Here is a 20,544-nt window from a genome sequence, read left to right on the forward strand (position 1 = left end):
GGGTAACAAGAGCGAAACTCCGTCTCAAAAAAAAATAATAGTAATAATAATGTTCTGTTGACTACCTGTCAAATTGATCATATTTTGGACATATTAGGTTAAATAGAAAAAGATGTCACTTACTTCTTACTGTTTTCATGCGGCTACTAGAAAAATGTAAATTATCTCTGTGGCTCAGGTTCGGTTTCTACTGAGCAGTGCTAGACTTGGGTACAAAGCAACTCAATAGCTGAACTCCCGGGAGGATGTCTCCCAGCTATTGGGTGTCTTTCTGCTTGTTACATGACAAGCAGGCATGATAACCCCATTTATGTTCAAGGCAATGAAGGCTGAGACAGGCAGAATAATACATGCTGTTCCGAAGAGCCAGCATAGTTCATTTGGTTTGATGGGCACTGTGGACGTGGCAGTGAGTAACAGACAGAGAACCCTGCCCTGGCAGAGCCTCTGTGCTCCAGTGACAGGGAGGGAGAGGATGAAACCCAATTATCCTGATCCTGGTGGAGGCACACCCAAAGTGCTTTCATTGACAAGGATTATCACCTAGAATTATCTCAACCCTCTGCAGTGGGATCAGTCCATTTCACAGATGAGGAAACTGAGGCACAGAGAGACTAAGGAGCCTGCCGGAGCCCACACCGAGGTCACAGCAACAACACCATCTATGTTCCCTGCCCTGGCCAGGCTGCCTCAGTTTCCCCCCTTGCAGGCAGGGTAGAGAGAATGGGCCATTTGGGGCCATGTGACTTGAACAAGTAGAGCTGAAGACAGCAACGGTGGCTCTCAAAGCCCCACACACACTGGGAGCCCCCCTCCCAGGTCACTGCTGGCTAGAAGGTTGGCCATTCATGGTGTCCTTGGAGGATTCAGGTCTCTCTTGGGGACAGGAGGCTGGGAGGCATATCTCCCCAGCTGGTACAATGATTATCCCGTCATCTAAACTAAAATCTCCCTGTGCTCCCAAGTGCTCTTAGAAAAGAGAGTGGGTGGCAGTTGCATTGGGCCAGCTGAGTAGTGGTAGCTTTGACCCAGGTGGAGGCTGGAGGGGCAGATGGAGGTAGATGTGGAGGGCACCTGTTCCCAAGTGGAACCAGCGGAGGGAGAGGCAGCGACAGGTCTCGGGGTTCTGCTACCACAACCGGGTAGACAGGTCCTCCCTCCCCTCCCCTCTGCAGTTTCCCTTCTGCTATCAGAAGAGTGTTCTCAGAGCAGTGGGAACACCATGTACCCTTCAAATCTCCAAACCTACTGACTCAGATCTTTAGCCAAAACTGTATGTTTGTGCCCCAGCCAGGCCCGGGGGTGGGCATCTGGGACCCAGGGTCTCCTGTCCTCGCAGCACCTCATTACCCATATATGGGCACCAGACTCTCCTCGCAGATGTTGGAGGAGATGCTTCCGAGGTTACTTTCGAATTCCCCATGCCCAGACAAGGCGACATACATGCGCGGAAGCAGAGCACGTCTGGACTTGCACCAGGATCAGAGTGAATAGTGTGGATGGGCTGGGGTCTTCTTCCAGCTCCCAGGTGCTGGAGGATTCGGACTTAAGGCCTTGGCTTTTGGCTTTTTGTTTGTTTTAAGGGTTTTTGTTTTATTTTGTTTGTTTTTGTTTTGAGACAGAGTCTCGCCCTGTTGCCCAGGCTGGAGTGCAGTGGCATGATCTCGGCTTATTATAACCCCTACCTCAGCCCCCCAAGTAGCTGGGACTACAGGCATGTGCCACCATCCTAGGCTAATTTTTATGTTTTTAGTAGAGACAGGGTTTCACTATGCTGGCCAGGCTGGTCTCGAATTCCTGACCTCAGGTGATCCGCCCAGTTCTACCTCCCAAAGTGCTGGGATTACAGGCGTGAGCCACCGCACCCGGCTGGCTTCCGGCTTTTATCAGCTCCTTAAAAGGAGCCCAAATCCCTGAATGGTGAACCCAGGTCCAGACGGAGTCAGGCTCCGAGGAGGCAGCATCCCTTATTTGTTCTCTCAGTCACCCCCATCACAGCCCTGAGGCATGCATACTGTGATGACTGTCATTTTACAGCTGGGGAAACTGAGGCTCAGAGAGGCTAAGTAATACAGCTTACTAAGAGCGGAGGCAGGATTTGACCCCAGGCCATCTGGCTTTGGTCTGGGTGCTTAGAAAGTGCCAGTGGCACCCGCACAAAATTAAAGCAGGAAGAGAGACACGCAACATGGAGAGCGAGGGTCCTCTGAGACACCTGTGTTCTCTTTCTGTGCCCATGTGGAACATCAGTGGTATGTTGAGGTCGGAATGTTACCTCTGTCCCTGGCTCCCTGCTGGCCCTCTGAGGACTGTCTGCTGTCCTGGCATGTCCAGAAACAGCCCTGGGTTCAAGTCACAGCTCCCCGCTTTGCAGTTGGGCTCACTGAGGACTCGAGGTCCTCAGCCTTGAGCCTTTAATGCAGGCCGGGAATAGGCACAGTGGCTCATGCCTGTAATCCCAGCACTTTGGGAGGCCAAGGTGGGTGAATCACTTGAGGCCAGGAGTTCAAAACTAGCCTCGCCAACATAGCAAAACCCCGTCTCTACTAAAAATACAAAAATTAGCTGGATGTAGTGGTGCATGTCTGTAATCCCAGCTGCTTAGGAGGCTGAGGCATGAGAATCACTTGAATCCAGGAGGCAGAGGCTGCAGTGAGCCAAGATCATGCCGCTGCACTTCAGCCTGGATGACAGAGTAAGACTCCGTCTCGATCAATCAATCATATCAATAAGGCTGGTCGGGCTGTGGCTACTGAGCCTTTGACTTCTGGTGACAGGGCAGGGTGACCTGATGCTATTTGAGGCTCCCAGGCCCCCTCCCTGGTGGTTCCTCTGCTCTGAGTACATCCTGGGACACAAAACGACAGCTGTTAAGGCTCAAGCATGCAGGCTCAGCCCCAGGAAGCCCTTGTCTGGTCCCTGGGAGTACCCTGAAACCCAGCCCCGGAACTCTTGAGGAGGAGCCAGGCAACCCCGTGGCCCGCTGGTTCAATTTTTCCTTGCCTTGCATCAGGACCCTCATATGCAGCACTAGGCCGAGAAAATGGGGATCCTTGAGACTCCTCAGGACTGTCCCAGACTCTGTAAAGGCAAAAGCTATGGAAAAACAGCCTCCTTTGACTGGAGGTGACTCCCACTAACTTGGAAAACCCATCCAACAGGCAGCCCTGACCCACAGCCTGGCCATGGCTGAGGGGGATGTTTCTGCTGCCAACCAAGTCCTGGGTCCATATTCAGACCCCCTGGTGAAACAGCCAGTGAGGCCCCAGTTGTATCAGCAGTGTAATTATACCAGGTGCAGTGGCTCACGCCTGTAATCCCTGTACTTTAGGAGGCCAAGGCAGAAGGATCCCTTGAGCTCAGGAGTTTAAGACCAACATGAGCAACATCAAGAAGCTCCATATCTACAAAAAAAAAAAAAAATTAGGCCGGGCATGGTTGCTCACACCTGTAATCCCAGCACTTTGGGAGGCCAAGCCGGGCAGATCATGCGGTCAAGAGATCGAGACCATTCTGGCCAACATGGTGAAACTCCATCTCTACTAAAAATATAAAAATCAGCTAGGCATGGCAGCGCACACCTGTAGTCCCAGCTACTCGGAAGGCTGAGGCAGGAGAATTGCTTGAACCCAAACACGGAGATTGTAGTGAGCTGAGATCATACCACTGCAATCCAACCTGGTGACAGAGCAAGACTCCCATCTCAAAAATAAAATAAAATAAAATAAAATAAAATAAAATAAGCCAGGGAGGACTGAGTACAGTGGTTCACGCCTGTGATCCCAGCACTTTGGGAGGTTGAAGCAAGCAGATCACCTGATCAGGAGTTTGAGACCAGCCAACATGGCGAAACCCTATCTCTACTAAAAATACAAAAAAATGAGTTAGGCGTGGTGGCATGTGCCTGAAATTCCACCTACTCAGGAGGCTGAGGCAGGACAATCTCTGGAACCCAGAGGCAGAGGTTGAAGTGAGCCAAGATCTCATCACTGCACTCCAGCCGGGAGAATAGAACAAGACTGTTTCAAAATTTTAAAAAGCGTGTAAATGATTTCAAGTCTGTTTTGCGGCCCCGGACGCTGCTCTGCACCTCCAGTTCAGCCATTGAACCACAAAGGTGTCTTTGAAATTGACTGAGGTGTTTCTCAAAGTGACCCGGATTTCCCACACCCCACACATAGACTTTTTATTGTTGTTTTAATTTGAGGCAGGGTCTTCCTCTGTTTCCCAGGCTGGAATGCAGTGGTGCAATCTCGGCTCACTGCAGGCTTGACCTCCTGGGCTCAAGGGATTCTCTCATCCAAGCCTCTCAAGTAGCTGGGACTGCAGGTGCACACCACCACATCTGGCTAATTTTTGTATTTAGGAAAACAGGGTCTTCCTACTTGCCCAAGCTGGTCTCAAACTCCTAGGCTCAAGAGATGCTCCCGCCTCAGCCTCCCAAAGTGCTGGGATTACAGGTGTGCACCCCTTTGCCTGGGTCTGCACGTACACGTAACGAGAGAGGATTTCTTCCTCTCATTTTATAGACGGTAAAACTGAGACTCAGAAATAGAGTAGCTGGCCGGGCATGTGGTGGCTCATGCCTGTAATCTTAATACTTAGGGAGACTGAGATGGGAGGATCGCTTGAGGCCAGGAGTTCGAGAGCAGCCTGGTCAACATAGTGAAACTGCATCTCTATTTAAAAATTTGAAGAAAATATCAAAAGATTAAAAACAAACTACAATGTAGCTCCTCAGTCATACCATCACAGGTTCCTCTGCTGTTTGGCGCAGTCCGAATCGGAACCCTAACTTCAGACCCAAAGTCTTTCTCCTATGCAGTTTCCCCCAAGTGACTGGGTGGTGACTTCACGTCCGGGACCTCGGTTTGCTCATCTGGGTAATGACCGGGGGGGCCAGATGGTTTCTAAGGCCCCTTCGAGGGCCAGTGGCCACTGCCCTCAGCACATGTGTCTGTGTTACCCTCTGAGTAAGAGAGGGAGGGCTGGCGTGTCCTCTCTGCTGTCACTCAGGTCCCTTCCCTTTTCCGGTGTGGGCGGACAGGACAGGGATGCCTTGGTGTTCCCGGCTCAGCCAGCTGGCTGCTGTCTGTGTCTTTGTGGGTAGGACAAGGCTGTGTCTTAACCCGGGGGTGCCACGGCTGGCCTTCTGATCCGGCTCATTACCGAGTTGAAAACCTGGACCAGCCTAGCCAGTTCCCAGCATTCCAGGGACCCGTCCCCGTTCCTGCAGGTTCCTGCCCCGCCCACATTCCTGTGGCCCTCCCAGCATGGGGCTCCATGGCTCTCCAAAGAACACACGTAGTTGGTTCATGCAGCCCGCTGGATGGTAGGGGGAACACAGGACCTTATGAGGCCTCTCATTCAACCCCAAACCTACAGAGCAAAAACACAGACTGTGGCTCCAGAGGCCTGGATTCGAATCCCAGCTCTGCCTTGCTGCTGACAGCAGAACTGTGGCCAAATGATGGAATTTCTTTGTACCTCAATTTTCCCATCTGTAACTTATTTAATTGCACGGAATTCACATACCATGCAATTCACTAATTTAAAGTTGTAATCCTTCAACTTCTTCTTTTTTTTTTTTTTTTTTTTAGACGGAGTTTCACTCTGTCAACTAGGCAGGAGTGCAATGGTGAGATCTCAGCTCACTGCAGACTCCGACTCCGAGGTTCAAGCAATTCTCCTGCCTCAGCCTACAGAGTAGCTGGGACTACAGATGCGTGCCACCACGCCCGGCTAATTTTTTTTGAATTTTTGGTAGAGACAGGGTTTCACCCCGTTAGCCAGGATGATCTCGATCTCCTGACCTCATGGTCCGCCTGCCTCAGCCTCCCAAAGTGCTGAGATTACAGACATGAGCCACCGCGCCCAGCCAATCCTCCAACTTTTGAGGAGAACAATGCTACTTACTTACAGGATAGTAGCATTGATGAGCTAGTATATATGTGACTTACTTAGCACTTAGTAGGACAAATAGCCCTCCAAGCGTTAACTAGCATCTTCCAGGCTGCTGGCGGGTTACCTGCAGCTGGCCAGCCTCCCTGGAAAATGGGACAAGAGGCAGGACCTGCCTTGGAAGAGAAGAAACAAACCCCTATTATTTCTAAATGGCACTTGCCATATATTTTTTGTAGCAGCTTTACTGTGATAAAATTGACATACCATGCAGTTTACTCATTTAAAGTGTTCGATTCAGGTTTCTGTTTTTGTTTTGAGAGGACGTCTCACTCTCATCACCCAGGCTGGAGTGCAGTGGCGAAATCTTGGCTCACTGCAGCCTCAACCTCCCGGGCTCAAGCAATCCTCCTACCTCAGCCTCCCAAGTAGCTGGAACTACAGGCACACACCACCACACCTAGCTAATTTTTTGTATTTTCAGTAGAGACAGGGTTTCACCATGTTGCCCAGGCTGCTCTCAAACTCGTGGGCTCAGTGTGCCTACCTCAGCCTCTCAAAGTGCTGGGATTATAGGTGCCATCCACTGTGCCTTCCAGTGGTTGTTAATATAGTCACAGATGACCACGATGAATTTTTGAACTTTTTTTGTTGTTGTTGTTGAAGCAGAGTCTTGCTTTGTCACCCAGGCTAGAGTGCAGTGGTGCAGTCTTGGCTCACTGCAGCCTCTGCCTTCCGTGTTCAAGCGATTCTCCTGCCTCGGCCTCCCAAGTAGCTGGGATTACAGACATGTGCCACCATGCCTGGCTAATTTTTGTATTTTTAGGAGAGATGGGGTGTCACCTTTTTGGCCAGTCTGGTCTTGAATCCTGACCTCGTGATCCACCCTCCCAAAGTGCTGGGAATACAGGTGTGAGCCACCATACCTGGCTGATTTTAGAACATTTTTATCACCCCAAAAAGAAATCACACACCCTTTAGCAGTCACTCTGCATTTCACATGTTCCTGGACCCTGGCAACCACGAATCCACTTTGTGCTCCTGTACATTTCTCCATTTTGAACATTTCTTATCAGTGGAGTAATACGTGTCTGTTCACGTCTGGCTTCTCTCACCGAGCATAACACTCTCGGGGTTCATCAGGCTGTAGCAGTTGTCAGTGCCGCCTTCATTCTTTGGCTGAATAATAAAGACAGACCATATTTTGTTTATATGTTCGTCAGCTGATGAATATTTGAGTTGTTTCCACTAAAAAGCGGAAGCCAAAAGGCTAGTGTGAATGATGCTGCTGTAAACATTTATGTACAAGTTTCTGTGCAATCATAGGGTTTTTTGTTTTTTGTGTTTTTTTGTCTTTGTTTCTGTTTTGAGACTGAGTCTTGCTCTGTCACCTAGACTGGAGTACAGTGGTGCGATCTCAGTTCACTGCAACCTCTGCCTCTCAGGTTCAAGTAATTCTGCCTCAGCCTCCCGCATAGCTAGGATTACAGGCACATGCCACCATGCCTGGCTAATTTTTTTGTACTTTTAGTAGAGATGGGGTTTTGCCGTGTTGGCGAGGCTGGTCTCAAACTCCTGACTGCAAGTGGTCCACCCACCTCAGCCTCTCAAAGTTCTGAGATTACAGGTGTGAGCCAATGCACCCGGCCCAGGAGCAGGTTTTCAGTTCTCTTGGATGGGTATGTAGGGGTGGGCTGGGGGCAGCGGCTCATGCCTGTAATCCTAGTATTTTGGGAGGGCCAGGCAGATGGATTGCTTGAGCCCAGGGGTTTGAGACCAGCTGGGGCAACGTGGTGAAATCCCCCTCTCTAAAGAAAAATAGAAAAATTAGCTGGGCATGGTGGCAGCTGCCTGTAGTCCCAGTTACTCAGAGGCTGAGGAACAAAGATGGCTTGAGACTGGGAAGTCAAGGCTGCAGTGAGCTGAGATCGCACCACTGCCCTCTAGCATGGACAACAGAGTGAGACCCTGTCTCAAAAAATAAAAATACGGCCAGGCTCAATGTCTCATACCTGTAATCCCAGCACTTTGGGAGACCAAGGCAAGTGGATCAGGAGTTTGAGAGCAGCCTGGCCAACATGGCAAAACCTCATCTCTACTGAAAATAGAAAAATTAGCCGGGTATACTGGCACACACCTGTATTCCCAGCTACTCAGGAGGCTGAGGCAGGAGAATCACTTGAGTCTGGGAAGCGAAGGCTGCTGTGAGCCAAGATCATGCTATTGCAGTCCAGCCTGGGCTTCAGGGTGAGACACTGTCTCAATAAATAAATAAATAAATAAATAGATAGATAGATAGATAGATAGATAAATAGATAGATAGATAGATAGATAGCTGGGTAAGGTGGCTTACGCCCATAATTTGGGAGGCTGAGGAAGGTGGATCACGAGGTCAGGAGTTCAAGACCAGCCCGACCAACATGATGAAACCCTATCTCTACTAAAAATACAAAAATTGACCTGGCATGGTGGCATGCACCTGTAATCTCAGCTACTCAGGAGGCTGAGACAGGAGAATTGTGTGAACCCAGGAGGCAGAGGTTGCAATGAGCCGAGATTGCACCACTGCACTCCAGCGTGGGTAACAGAGCAAGACTCTGTCTCAAAAGAAACAAAAGTAAATAAATAAATAATTAAAACTTTAAAAATACATAGAGTGGGCTTGCTGAGTCTTATGGTGACTATTTAACTTTTTGCAGAATTTCTAGGCTGTTTTCCACAACTGTGCACCGTTTCGCATCCCCACCAGCAAGGCATGAGAGGTTCCAATTTCCACATCTTTGTCAACACTTGTTATTGCCTTTTTTATTATAACCGTCTTACTGGGTGAAAAGTGGCGTCCTGGTGTGGCTTTGGGCTCTTGGCATTATAAATTAATCTGTGAAGTACCTGCTGTGTGCTGGGAGTCCTGTAAGATTGTCACATGGAGTTATTAAGGGCCTGGAGTCCTGGCTCTGCCATCTAATTTTAGCTGGGTGACTTTAGCAGAGTTACTTAACCTCTCTGATCCTCAGTTTCCACACCCATAAAGTGGGGATAATAATACAATTACCTGCCATCCTAACACCCACCTTGCAGTGTTGTCATAAAGACTGAGTCAGAAACCGTGAGGAGCCTGGCATGTAGAGGGTAAGTATTAGCTGATATTATGTGATGGTGGAGACTGTTACTGGTGTGAATTTCCTAGCATCCCAATGTGTAACTGTTAGCCCAGTCAGTCACACCCCTCTGGAGTGAGATTGCCTGAGGGGACAATCATTGTTCACAAGCTCTGTGACCCTGGGCCAGTGCCTTGACGTCTCTGAGTGTTGGTTTCTTCCTCTGTAAAGGGGCACACAAACCTCCCTGGGGACCTAGGACAAGGACGATATTTTGGAGACAGGGTCTTGCTCTGTTACACAGGCTGGAGTGCAGTGGTGTGATCTCGGCTCACTACAACCTTTGCCTCCCGGGTTCAAGCAATTCTGCCTCAGCCTCCCGAGCAGCTGAAACTACAGGTGCCCGCCACGACGCCTAGCTAATTTTTTGTATTTCAAGTAGAGGTGGTGTGTTACCCTATTGGCCAGGTTGGTCTCGAACTCCTGACGTTGTGATCCAACGCGTCAGTCTCCCAAAGTGCTGGCATTACAGACATGAGCCACCGCGCCCGGCCACGAGGATGATACTGAGCTGCTACCTGTGAATGTGTCTGAGGCATGGCAAAGCCCGCAGCAAGTGGCAGGTGCCCCGGACACCTTTGTGGTTGTCACCAGTGGACAGATGGAGAAGCTGAGGCTGCACAGCGTAGGGCACTTGCCTGAGGCTGTCTAAGCAGCAAGCGGCCCAGTGCTGGGACTTGGGCCTGGCCTGTCTGCCCAGAGCTTCTTGCTGCTCGTGGCTTTGTCCCATCAGGAGTCCAAGGTCCCTGAGGCAGCGGTCATGGCCCTGTACCTCCCGTGTCCCCAGGGCAGGGGTGGGGGCTTTGGCTGGAATAATAGGCCCCTCCAGGATAGAGTCTAGAAGATGGCTTTTCTTGAATCTGCTGCAGTCTGTGAAAGGGCTGGTGTGGGAGCTGGCCCTGTGCCTGAGTTGGGGCCGGGTTCAAGAGAGACAAAGGCCCCCACCTGAGCCACAGTGCAGGCCCCAACCATGCACTGCAGAGTTAGGGGTTCAGTATTTGGGGGGAGACTCACCATCTCGGTGCAGCTGGCCCAGCATATGGTCAGTGACTGCGGTGGGGGTGTGGGGGCCCAGAAACTCCCGTTCTCCATGTGGCCTCCCAACCAGGAAGTGGGGGGTTAGGGAATGAAGGAGGAGTGAGGAGTGGACCTCTGACCTGGCTCTTCTAGATGCCAAGCTGATGCCTTCCTACCCAGTCCTCCATCCAAAGCTCCCCCCGCCGAGCCTTCCTGGCCACCCCACCAAACACCAGCTTTCTCCACTGCAGAACTTATCAGTGCCTTTGCTGGCTCATGAGCATATCAAGGGTGGGATTTTCCTAACTGCCTGGACCAAGGAAGAATAAGACTTCTAAGAGTTGGGTTCCTGGACCCCACTTTGGGAAAGGCTGCCCCCAGCTGACCTTGCAGAAGGCGTGCTCTGGATCCTGTTTCCCCAAGTTCCCACAGCCCCGGTATGTCCACGTCTGCCACAAAGCTGGCCCTTAGGCTAGGTTTGGGACATAGAGGGGTGGATTCCCAGCATGTCTGCTGCTGCCATTTCCACCCCCAACATCAACAGCCCCTCCTGGTTCATGACTCCAGTGGGTGTCCAGGTCCCCTGGGGAACCTATAAAAATAGCAATAATAGGCCGGGCATGGTGGCTCACACCTGTAATCACAGCAGTTTGGGAGGCCAAGGCAGGCAGATCACGAGGTCAGGAGATTGAGACCATCCTGGCCAACATGGTGAAAACTTGTCTCTACTAAATAAAAAAAATACAAAATTAGCCGGGCATGGTGGCGCACACCTGTAATCCCAACTACTCAGGAGGCTGAGGCAGGAGAATCACTCGAACCTGGGAGGCGGAGGTTGCCATGAGCTGAGATCTCACCATTGCATTCCAGTTTGGTGACAGAGCAACACTCCATCTCAAAAATAATAATAATAAAGGCCAGGCGCCGTGGCTCACGCCCATAATCCCAACACTTTGAGAGGCTGAGGTGGGTGGATTCCCTGAGGTCAGGAGTTCCAGACCAGCCTGGCCAACATAATGAAACCCCGTCTCTACTAAAAATACAAAAATGAGCTGGGTGTGGTGGTATATGCCTGTAATCCCAGCTACTCGGGAGGTGGAGGCAAGAGAATTGCTTGAACCCAGGAGGCAGAGGTTACAGTGAGCTGAGATCTCACCATTGCATTCCTGCCTGGGTGACAGAGCGAGACTCCGTCTCAAAACAACAGAGGCAGAGCTGGGTGATCGCTAACGCTCCTTGACAACCAGAATCACAAACCTTTGTTGAGACTTCGTCTGTGCCTGGCTCTGTGCACCCCCCTTTGCCGCTGTAACCTCACTTGGATTTGTAACCGCTGTTGCCCCACCCCCTCTAGCCTATCGGTTTGGCAGGCAGAGGCACAGAGAGGCAAGGGAGCTTGGCCAGGTCACACAGCCACTGAGTGGCTGATGGAAGCCAAGATCTGAACCCACAGCTGATCCCAGGGCCAAGGTCTTAACTAACTCCCATTGAAGCATTTCCCAGAGTGGTCTGAGTGTGGTTCAAAGGGATGGGGGCAGTAGACAGATGTGACAGGAGGGGACACAGAGGCAGTGAGGGAGAGGGTCAGGCTACTTTCAAGTCTCTCTTTTTCTTTTCTTTTTTTTTTTGTGAGACAGAGTCTCGCTCTGTTGCCCAGGCTGGAGTGTAGTTGTGCAATCTCAGCTCACTGAAACCTCTGCCTCCTGGGTTCAAGCAATTCTCCTGCCTCAGCCTCCCAGTAGTTGGGATTACAGGCACCCGCTAATTTTTGTATTTTTAGTAGAGATGGGGTTTCGCCATGTTGTCCAGGCTGGTCTCAAACTCCTGACCTCAGGTGATCCGCCTGCCTTGGCCTCCCAAAGTACTGGGATTATAGGCATGAGCCACCGTACTGGGCGTCAATTAGCTGGGATTACAGGCCCAGCTAATTTTTGTATTTTTAGTAGAGATGGGGTTTCGCCATGTTGTCCAGGCTGGTCTCAAACTCCTGACCTCAGGTGATCCGCCTGCCTTGGCCTCCCAAAGTGCTGGGATTATAGGCATGAGCCACCGTACTGGGCGTCAATTCTCTTTCAACCTCTGTGAAAAGATCAGGAAAAAGGCTGGGCCTGACGCCACCACAGCTGTCAGTAGCAGCAGGCAGCCTGGTGTCACCATAGAACCCAAATGCCATTACATTCCCGTGAAATCGATTTTAGCAGCTAATTCACTCATGGTGAGGGATTTTGGTTTTCTGTTTAAAATGGGGAGAGCAAGTTACCTTTATAAACACATTTATTTAACTCTAAAATAAAAAGAGTGGTTGAAAGAAAAATATCAGGTGATTAAAAATCAGCTGCTCACACAAAAGCTTGTTCCTGAAAGTTCACAGCCATGTGATTCTCATGACGGCCCAGAGGTGGAAACGGCCCAGATGGTTGTCAGGTGTTGAATGAATAAGCAAAATGTGAAGTAGCCACGTGACGGAATATTATTCAGCCATAAAAAGAACGAAGTTCTAATCAATGTTGCAATATGCATGAAGCTTGAAAACATCATGCTGAGAGAAGGCAGATGCAAAAGGCCACGTATTATGTGATTCTATTTATGTGAAATGTCCAGAATAGGCACATCTATAGAGAGAAATTTCTGGTTGCCTGGGACTAGAGGGGGTGGGGAAGAGCGAGTGACTGCCCGTGGGTGGGGAGCTTTTGGTTGATAAAAATTTCTGGAATTAGATAGTGGTGATGGTTGCACAACTCTGAATATATAGTACTAAAAACCACTGACTGTGTACTTTAAACAGGTGACTTTTACAGCATGTAAATTATCTCTCAATTTTTCAAATATGGTACATTTTGCCAACATGGCAAAATTGAAGCAGGCTGGGTGTAGCGGCTCACACCTATAATCCCAGCATTTTGGGAGGCCAAATCAGGCAGACCACGAGGTCAGGAGTTCAAGACCAGCCTAGCCAATATGTCAAAACCCCATCTCTACTAAAAATACAAAAAAACTAGCTAGGTGTGATGGGCACATGCCTGTAGTCCCAGCTACTCGGGAGGCTGAGGCAGGAGAATTGCCTGAACCCAGGAAGCAGAGGTTACAGTGAGCCCAGATTGTACCACTACACTCCAGCCTGGGCAATAGAGGGAGACTCTGTCTCAAAAAAAAAAAAGTGTTAGAAGCCAGGTGTGGTGGTGGTGCCAGTGGTCCCAATTACTCAAGAGGCAGAGGCAGGAGGATTGCCTGAGCTCAGGAGTTCAAGGCTACAGTCAACTGTGGTCATGCCACTGCACTCCAGCCTGGGTGACAGAGCAAGACCCTATCTTTAAAAAAAAAATGTGTAGGCAGGGCCTGGTGGCTCATGTCTGTAATCCCAGTACTTTGGGAGTCCGAGATGGATGAATTCCTTGAGCTCAGGTGTTCGAGACCACCCTGGGTGACATGGTGAAACCCACTCTCTACCAAAAGTAATGTAAAAATTACCTGGGAGTGGTGGTATATGCCTGTGGTCCCAGCTACTTGAGAGGTTGAGCTGGGAGGATTGCTTGAGACTGGGAGATAGAGGCTGCAGTGAGCCATGACTGTGCTGCTACACTCCAGCCTGGGCAACAGTATGAGACTCGATCTCAAAAAAAAAAAAAAGAATGAATAAAAATAAAAAATAGAAACAGTAGAGAGAATGATCAAAGCGGAAGCTGGCCAGGTGTAGTAGCTCATGCCTGTAACCCCAGGCCAAGGGAGGCCAAGGCAGGCCAAGGCAGACGGATCACTTGAGGTCAGGAGTTCGAGACCAGCCTGGCCAACATGGTGAAACCCCATCTCCACTTAAAATACAAAACTTAGCCGGGCTTGGTGGTGTGCACCTGTAATCCCAGCTGCTGGGGAGGCTGAGGCATGAGAATCATTGGGAGGTGGAGGTTGCAGTGAGCTGAGATCGCACCATTGCACATTAGCCTGGGTGACAAAGTGAGACTTGATCTCAAAAAAAAATAATAATAAAATTGGAGGCTGACTCCCTGCCAGGCACTGCCTTGTCTCTATGGCTTTAGTCACGTCGCCCTATGGGAACAGCCTAACTCCCTCAAAGGCTCTGTGGGCAGCTCTTGCTCAGAGCGTGGGACCGGGACCAGCGGAGGATGGGGTCCTGGTGCGGGCACAGCCCACAAGGCACTTCACCCATCTCCCCTTGGCTTCTGCCCACAGCATCTCTAACAAGGAGCTCTCGGAGCTGATCGAGCAGCTGCAGAAGAATGCCGACCAGGTGGAGAAGAACATCGTGGACACAGAGGCCAAGATGCAGAGTGTGAGTGCCCCCACTCCCACCTCGGCGGGGCCCCTGTTCTGCTAGCCCCGTTCAGGACCAGGGCCTGTTTGGAATCAGTGATTCTCATTCAGGAATGATTCTGGCCCCCAGGAAACGTGCAGAGACATTTTGATTGTCACAACTTGGAAGGAAGGTGCTCCGGGCGTCCATTTGGTGGGACGTAGGGGTCGGGGATGCTGCGGAACACCCTACCGTTCACTGCAGGGCAGCGGAGCCGAGGTCAGGAAGCCCTGCTCTGCCAGAGGAACCTTGTCGTTGTTTTTGTTTTTGTTTTTGTTTTTTTTTTTTGAGACGGAGTTTCGCTCTTGTTACCCAGGCTGGAGTGCAATGGCGCGATCTCGGCTCACCACAACCTCCGCCTCCTGGGTTCAGGCAATTCTCCTGCCTCAGCCTCCTGAGTAGCTAGGATTACAGGCACGCACCACATGCCCAGCTAATTTTTTGTATTTTTAGTAGAGACGGGGTTTCACCGTGTTGACCAGGATGGTCTTGATCTCTTGACCTCGTGATCCACCCGCCTCGGCCTCCCAAAGTGCTGGGATTACAGGCTTGAGCCACCGCGCCCGGCGCCGTTGTTGTTAATACCAGTACCCGCTGGGTACTAAGTTCCTGCCGCCCCCTGGGCCCTGTTTGCCAAGCGTCTCCTGCCTGAAGGAGCGCCGTGGTGTCAGGCTCTAAGAAAGGAGCCCAGCCTTGTCCTTGCTGGGTGACCTTGGGCAAGTGAGCCGTCCCACCTCCCCATGAACAGGATTCTCCCTAAACGGGCAGGAGTGTTCATTCCCATCTCGTGGGGTGGTTGTAAAGACTGAATGAGACTATGCAGATACAGTGTGGGGCTGTTATCATCAACATCATTTCACTGCACATCCTGTTGCCGCCAGCCCTCAGGGTGCAGGTCTTCCTCCACCTTTTTTGGAGAAGAGAGAGAAGATAGCTGGGCAAATCACTTTCCCCTCTCTGAGCCTCAGTTTCCCCTTCTGCAACATGGGCCTAAGAACTGCCCCATGGACTCAACGTCATGAAGCTTCTGTACCCTGCGGGACACATGAGCCTCGGGAATGACCGCCTTCTCTTTACACCTTCCAGCACCTCAGCCTGGTGCAACTGGGTTGATGTCCGTTTTGTAGCCTGGAGCAATTGAGGTTCAGAAGGGGCTGGGGTGACAAGTCAGTGGCAGAGACAGTGCCAGCATCAGCCTGGAGGTGGAATTACCAGACTGAGCAAATAAAATACAACATGTCCAGTTACATTTGTGTTTCAGAACACAAACCATTTTTTAGTAACAGGAAAGCACGTGTATTATCAGGGATAGGCTTTTACTAAAACATTCTTATTTATCTGAAAATCAAATGTAACTGGCGGTCTGTATTTCTTCTGGTGTCCCTACTCAGGAGGCGACTAAGAGGTAGGACCAGGGCGGGCACAACAGCTCACACCTGTAATCCCAGCACTTTGGGAGGCCAGAGGTGGGCGGATCACCTGAGGTCAAGAGTGCAAGACCAGCCTGGCCAACATGGTGAAACCTTGTCTCTACTAAAACTGCAAACATTAGCTGGACATGGTGGTGCACACCTGTTATCCCAGCTACTTGGGAGGCTGAGGCAGGAGAATCGCTTGAACCTGGGAGGGGAGGTTGCAATAAGCTGAGATCACAACATTGCACTCTAGCCTGGCGACAGAGTGAGACTCTGTCTAAAAAAAAAGAAAGGTGGGACCAGAGGAGTTGGGGGGATAAGGGCGGAGAGGTCAGCAGGGAGGTCAAGATCTTCCCAGCCACACTGCTGTCCCCAGGCCCAGCCACAGGTGTCCAAACCCCCTGGCTGCCCCTGGTGGACCAGTTGCCCACCCTCTGAGGGCCTGTCCAGAGCAGCTGAGAGACCGGAGCGGGTGGGTGGGCTGGAGTGGGCATAGTCTGCAGGGGTGCAGGGGGCAGGCACATGGAGACTCTGTTCTTTGCCACCAGCTGTCCCCTGCAGGGGCCCCAGGGGTGGGCCTCACCCCAGCCTCCTGCCTGGGGTCCTGCCCTCCACACACTCCTGGGCCTCCACCTCCTGCCTCCCTGGGTTCTGCCAGCCAGCCCACACCTGTTCCCTCCCATAAGCTCCCCTTGTCATTTTCAGTTACATCCCCTGCCATCTGGGACCCCTTTTGATGGTGGATTTTTTCTTTCTTAAAACAAACATCTTTTGGGGCTGTGTGTTTCCCTCATAACAAAAGTAATATGTGTTCATCACACACATTTCAGGATGGATAAACAAGCATAACAAAGTAATTAAGATCATAAGCTGGGCGCAGTGGCTTGCTCCCCTAAGCCCAGCACTTTGGGAGGCCTAGGCAGGCAGGTGGCTTGAGCCCAGGAGTTTGAGACCAGTTTGAGCAACATGGTGAAACCCCATCTCTACAAAAAATATGAAAAATTAGCCAGGCGTGGTGGTGTGTGTGCCTGTCGCCCCAGCTCCTCGGGAGACTGAGGTGGGAGGCTTGCTTAAGCCTGGGAGGTTAAGGCTGCAGTGAGCCGGTATCACGCAACTGCACCCAGCCTGGGCAGCAGAGAGAGTCCCGGCCTCAGTCAATCAATCAATCAAATCATTCATGTAGAATTCCACCACCAGAGGTATCCATTGACTGTTAACATATTGGTGCATTTCTGTTTGACCTTTGTGTGTATGTGTAAGAGAGAGGGAGGGAGAAAGAAAGAAGAGGGTTTAACCTTCTCATTTTATTTCTTTGGAGTAATGACTCTGAATAACAAGCATGAATTTGGGAGATAATTTTGAACCATTTTTATTTTATTTTTTGTAGAGGCAGGGTCTTGCTGTGTTGTCCAGGCTGGTCTTGACTCCTGGCCTCAAGCCATCCTCCTGCCTCGGTCTCCCAAAGTGCTGGGATTATAGTTACAAGCCATGTGTGCTTGGCCTGAACTATTTTTGCCTGCCTGCCTTCTTTTTCTTTTTTTCCTTCCTTCCTTTCTTTCTCTCTCTTTCTCTCTTTATTTCTTTCTTCTTTTTTTTTTTTTTTTGAGACAGTCTGTTGCCCAGGAGTGCAGTGGTGCCATCTCAGCTCACTGCAGCCTCCACCTCCTGAGTTCAAACGATTCTCCTGCCTCCCGAACAGCTGGGATTACAGGTATGTGCCACCATGCCCAGCCAATTTTTGTGTTTTTAGTAGGGACGAGGTTTCACCTTGTTGGCGAGGCTGATCTTGAACTCCTGACCTCAGGTAACTCACCTGCCTCAGCCTCCCAAAGTGCTGAGATTATAGGCGTGAGCTGAATTTTTTTTTTTTTTTTTTTTTTTTAATGGAGTCTCATTCTGTTGCCCAGGCTAGAGTGCAGTGGCATGATCACAGCTCACTGAAGCCTCAGCCTACTGGGCTCAAGCCATCCTCCCCTGTCAACCTCCCAAGTAGCTGGGACTACAAGCGCATGCTACTATGCCTGGCTAATTTTTATATTTTTTTTTTAGAGGTAGGATCTCACTATGTGTCTCAGGCTGGTCTCAAATTCCTGAGCTGAAGCAATCCCCTGGCCTGGGCCTCCCAGTGTGCTAGGATTATAGGGGTGAGCCACTCGGCCTGGCCCCTATGACTTTAAAAACTTTTTTATCAAGGTATAATTTATATAAACTGTATAGAACTGTCTGCATTTGAAGACTTCACCTGAGTGAATTTTTGCATCAGTAGATACCCATGTTACATTGTCTGGGGCAAGATGGATAACACTGTCTAGAAAGCTCCCTGGCCCTCTCCCCAGTTAATATCCATCAGAGGTCAACCCTATGCCAATCTCTCACCATCGATCAGTTCTGCCTTACTTTGAACTTTTGCACACTAGCCTCCCTCAGCTACATGTCCTCTTTGTCTCTCAGCCAGTGTTTTGAGCTTGTATTCCCACCTGGCAGCTTCATGAATTAGGCAATGATTAATAGACTTCCTCCTTTTGCAAAATTAATCTTTGATCTGCAGCTCAGGGAAGCTGGTGATAATGGAGTGGATAAAATTCCACTCCAAGAAGTGTGATGTTTTGTTGTAATTAACTGGCCAGCGTACCTCAGGGTTGGGGGATGCCTGGTTCCATTTGCTTTTTGGATACATGGTTTGTTTGAGACAGGGTCTCGCTCTGCTGCCCAGGTTGGAGTACAGTGGTGCAATCTTAGCTCACTGCAGCCTTGAACTCCTTGAGTCACATGATTCTCCTGCTCCAGCGTCCTGAGTAGCTAGGACTATAGGTGCACACCATCACACCCAGCTACTTTAAAAAAAATTTTTGGGCCTGGCGCGGTGGCTCAAGCCTGTAATCCCAGCACTTTTGGGAGGCTGAGGCGGGTGGATCACGAGGTCAAGAGATCGAGACCATCCTGGTCAACATGGTGAAACCCCATCTCTACTAAAAATACAAAAAAAAAAATTAGCTGGGCATGGTGGCGCTTGCCTGTAATCCCAGCTACTCAGGAGGCTGAGGCAGGAGAATTGCTTGAACCCAGGAGGCGGAGGTTGCGGTGAGCCGAGATTGCGCCATTGCAGTCCAGCCTGGGTAACAAGAGCGAAACTCTGTCTCAAAAAAAAAAAAAAAAAAATTTTTTTGTGAGAAGTGGAGTCTCCCTGTATTGCCCAGGCTGGTCTTGCATTCCAGGGCTCAAGCAATCCTCCTGCCTCAGCCGTTCAAAGTGTTAAGATTATAGGCATGAGCCACTGTACTTGACCTCCACTGGTTTTTGAAGACATCAGCCTCACCTCCAACCCACTGGGGAGCCAGGCCTGTTCACTCCTCAGCACTCCAGACTTAGCCAGGTGAAGACCCTCTCGACACATTTTCTTCCTCCAATAGGAAGCCAAGTTTACTTCATGCCGGCATCACATCGCCTCTGTGTATTTCTTATTTTTCTTCCTTTTTTCCTTTTTCTGTCTGGTTTTTTTTGTTGTTGTTGTTTTTTTTTTTTTTTTTTTTTTTTTTTTTTGAGATGGAGTCTAGCTCTGTCATCAGGCTGGAGTGCAGTGGCACAATCTTGGCTCACCAGAACCTCTGCCTCCCAGGTTCAAGCGATTCTCCTACCTTTCAGCCTCCTGAGTAGCTGGGATTATAGGCACCAATTTTAGCTGGGATTACACCCACCTAATTTTTTTGTATTTTTAGTGGAGACTCGGTTTCAGCATGTTGTCCAGGATGGTCTCAATCTCATGACCCTGTGATCTGCCCACCTCAGCCTCCCAAAGTGTTGGGACTACAGGAGTGAGCCACCGCACTTGGCGGCTTTTTATTAAAGACAACTTTATGGATACATAGTTTCCTTATAAAATGCTCCCATTTCAAGCGTACAAGTCAATGATTTTGAGTAACTAGCAAGGGATGCAGCCACGCCCATGAATCAGTTTCAGCACATTTTCCTCCGGAACAAGATCTCTTGTGCCTATTTCCTGTTCATGCCTCTTCCCAGCCCTGCCCCTGGGCAACAACTAAGAGACAGAGACTTTCTGTCTCTCTGGACTTGCCTATTTGGGACACTTGACGTAAATGGATCCCACATCTTGTGGGCTCTGTCTGGCTTCTTTCCCTTTGAACAACCTCTTGAGGCTCATTCACATGGAGCACGGTCCATAGTTCCTGCTCTTTGTTGCTAAGTGGTATTTCTCAGTTCACTTCGCAAAGCGGGTGTTTTCCTTATGCCCATTGTAGAGATGGGGATGCTGAGACCCAGCCAGGGGATGGGATTGGTGGCCGCATCTGGGTGCCCCAGCATCAGCCAACCTGTACTCATTCCCCTCACTGACATGTGACTGCGTCGCCTGTGGGACTGGGGATCACTCAGGGGCTCATCCCTAGGGCCCAGCATGGTGCAGAGTCACAGCTGGGCTTCTCAAATACTGACACAGTGAATTAACCGGCTGTGTTGAGAAACCTGCTGTCCTGGCTGCCATTCATCACTCCTCCCTAAATGAACAGAAGCCCTGCACTCATCAGCAACCATCGATGGCCCCTCCCAGATATTTCCCCCCGCCCCCGCTCTGTTCCTTCTTGCTAGTGCCACCTTGCTCTCACCTAGCTGCTGCCACAGACCACTGCCTGCTCTCCCAGCCCACAGCCTCACTACCGACATCCTCTCCCTGCAGAGCCCCTGGAGGCATCCCCTTTAAGCACAAGGGCAGCTATGCAGGGCCCCTCCT

At 50.3% G+C, this 20,544-nt stretch overlaps 1 protein-coding gene across 1 annotated transcript in view; it reads left to right on the plus strand.

Moving 5' to 3' along the window:
• PPL (periplakin) overlaps positions 1 to 20,544 on the plus strand; it is a 58,181-nt gene that overhangs the window by 14,329 nt on the left and 23,308 nt on the right. Inside the window, exon 2 of the mRNA XM_039478255.2 lies at positions 14,265 to 14,364. Within this exon, the coding sequence (XP_039334189.1) occupies positions 14,265 to 14,364 (100 nt within the window). The remainder of the gene's footprint in view (positions 1 to 14,264; positions 14,365 to 20,544) is intronic.

This window comes from Saimiri boliviensis, chromosome 12 (genome assembly GCF_048565385.1).
Source record: "Saimiri boliviensis isolate mSaiBol1 chromosome 12, mSaiBol1.pri, whole genome shotgun sequence".
Taxonomy (NCBI): domain Eukaryota; kingdom Metazoa; phylum Chordata; class Mammalia; order Primates; family Cebidae; genus Saimiri; species Saimiri boliviensis.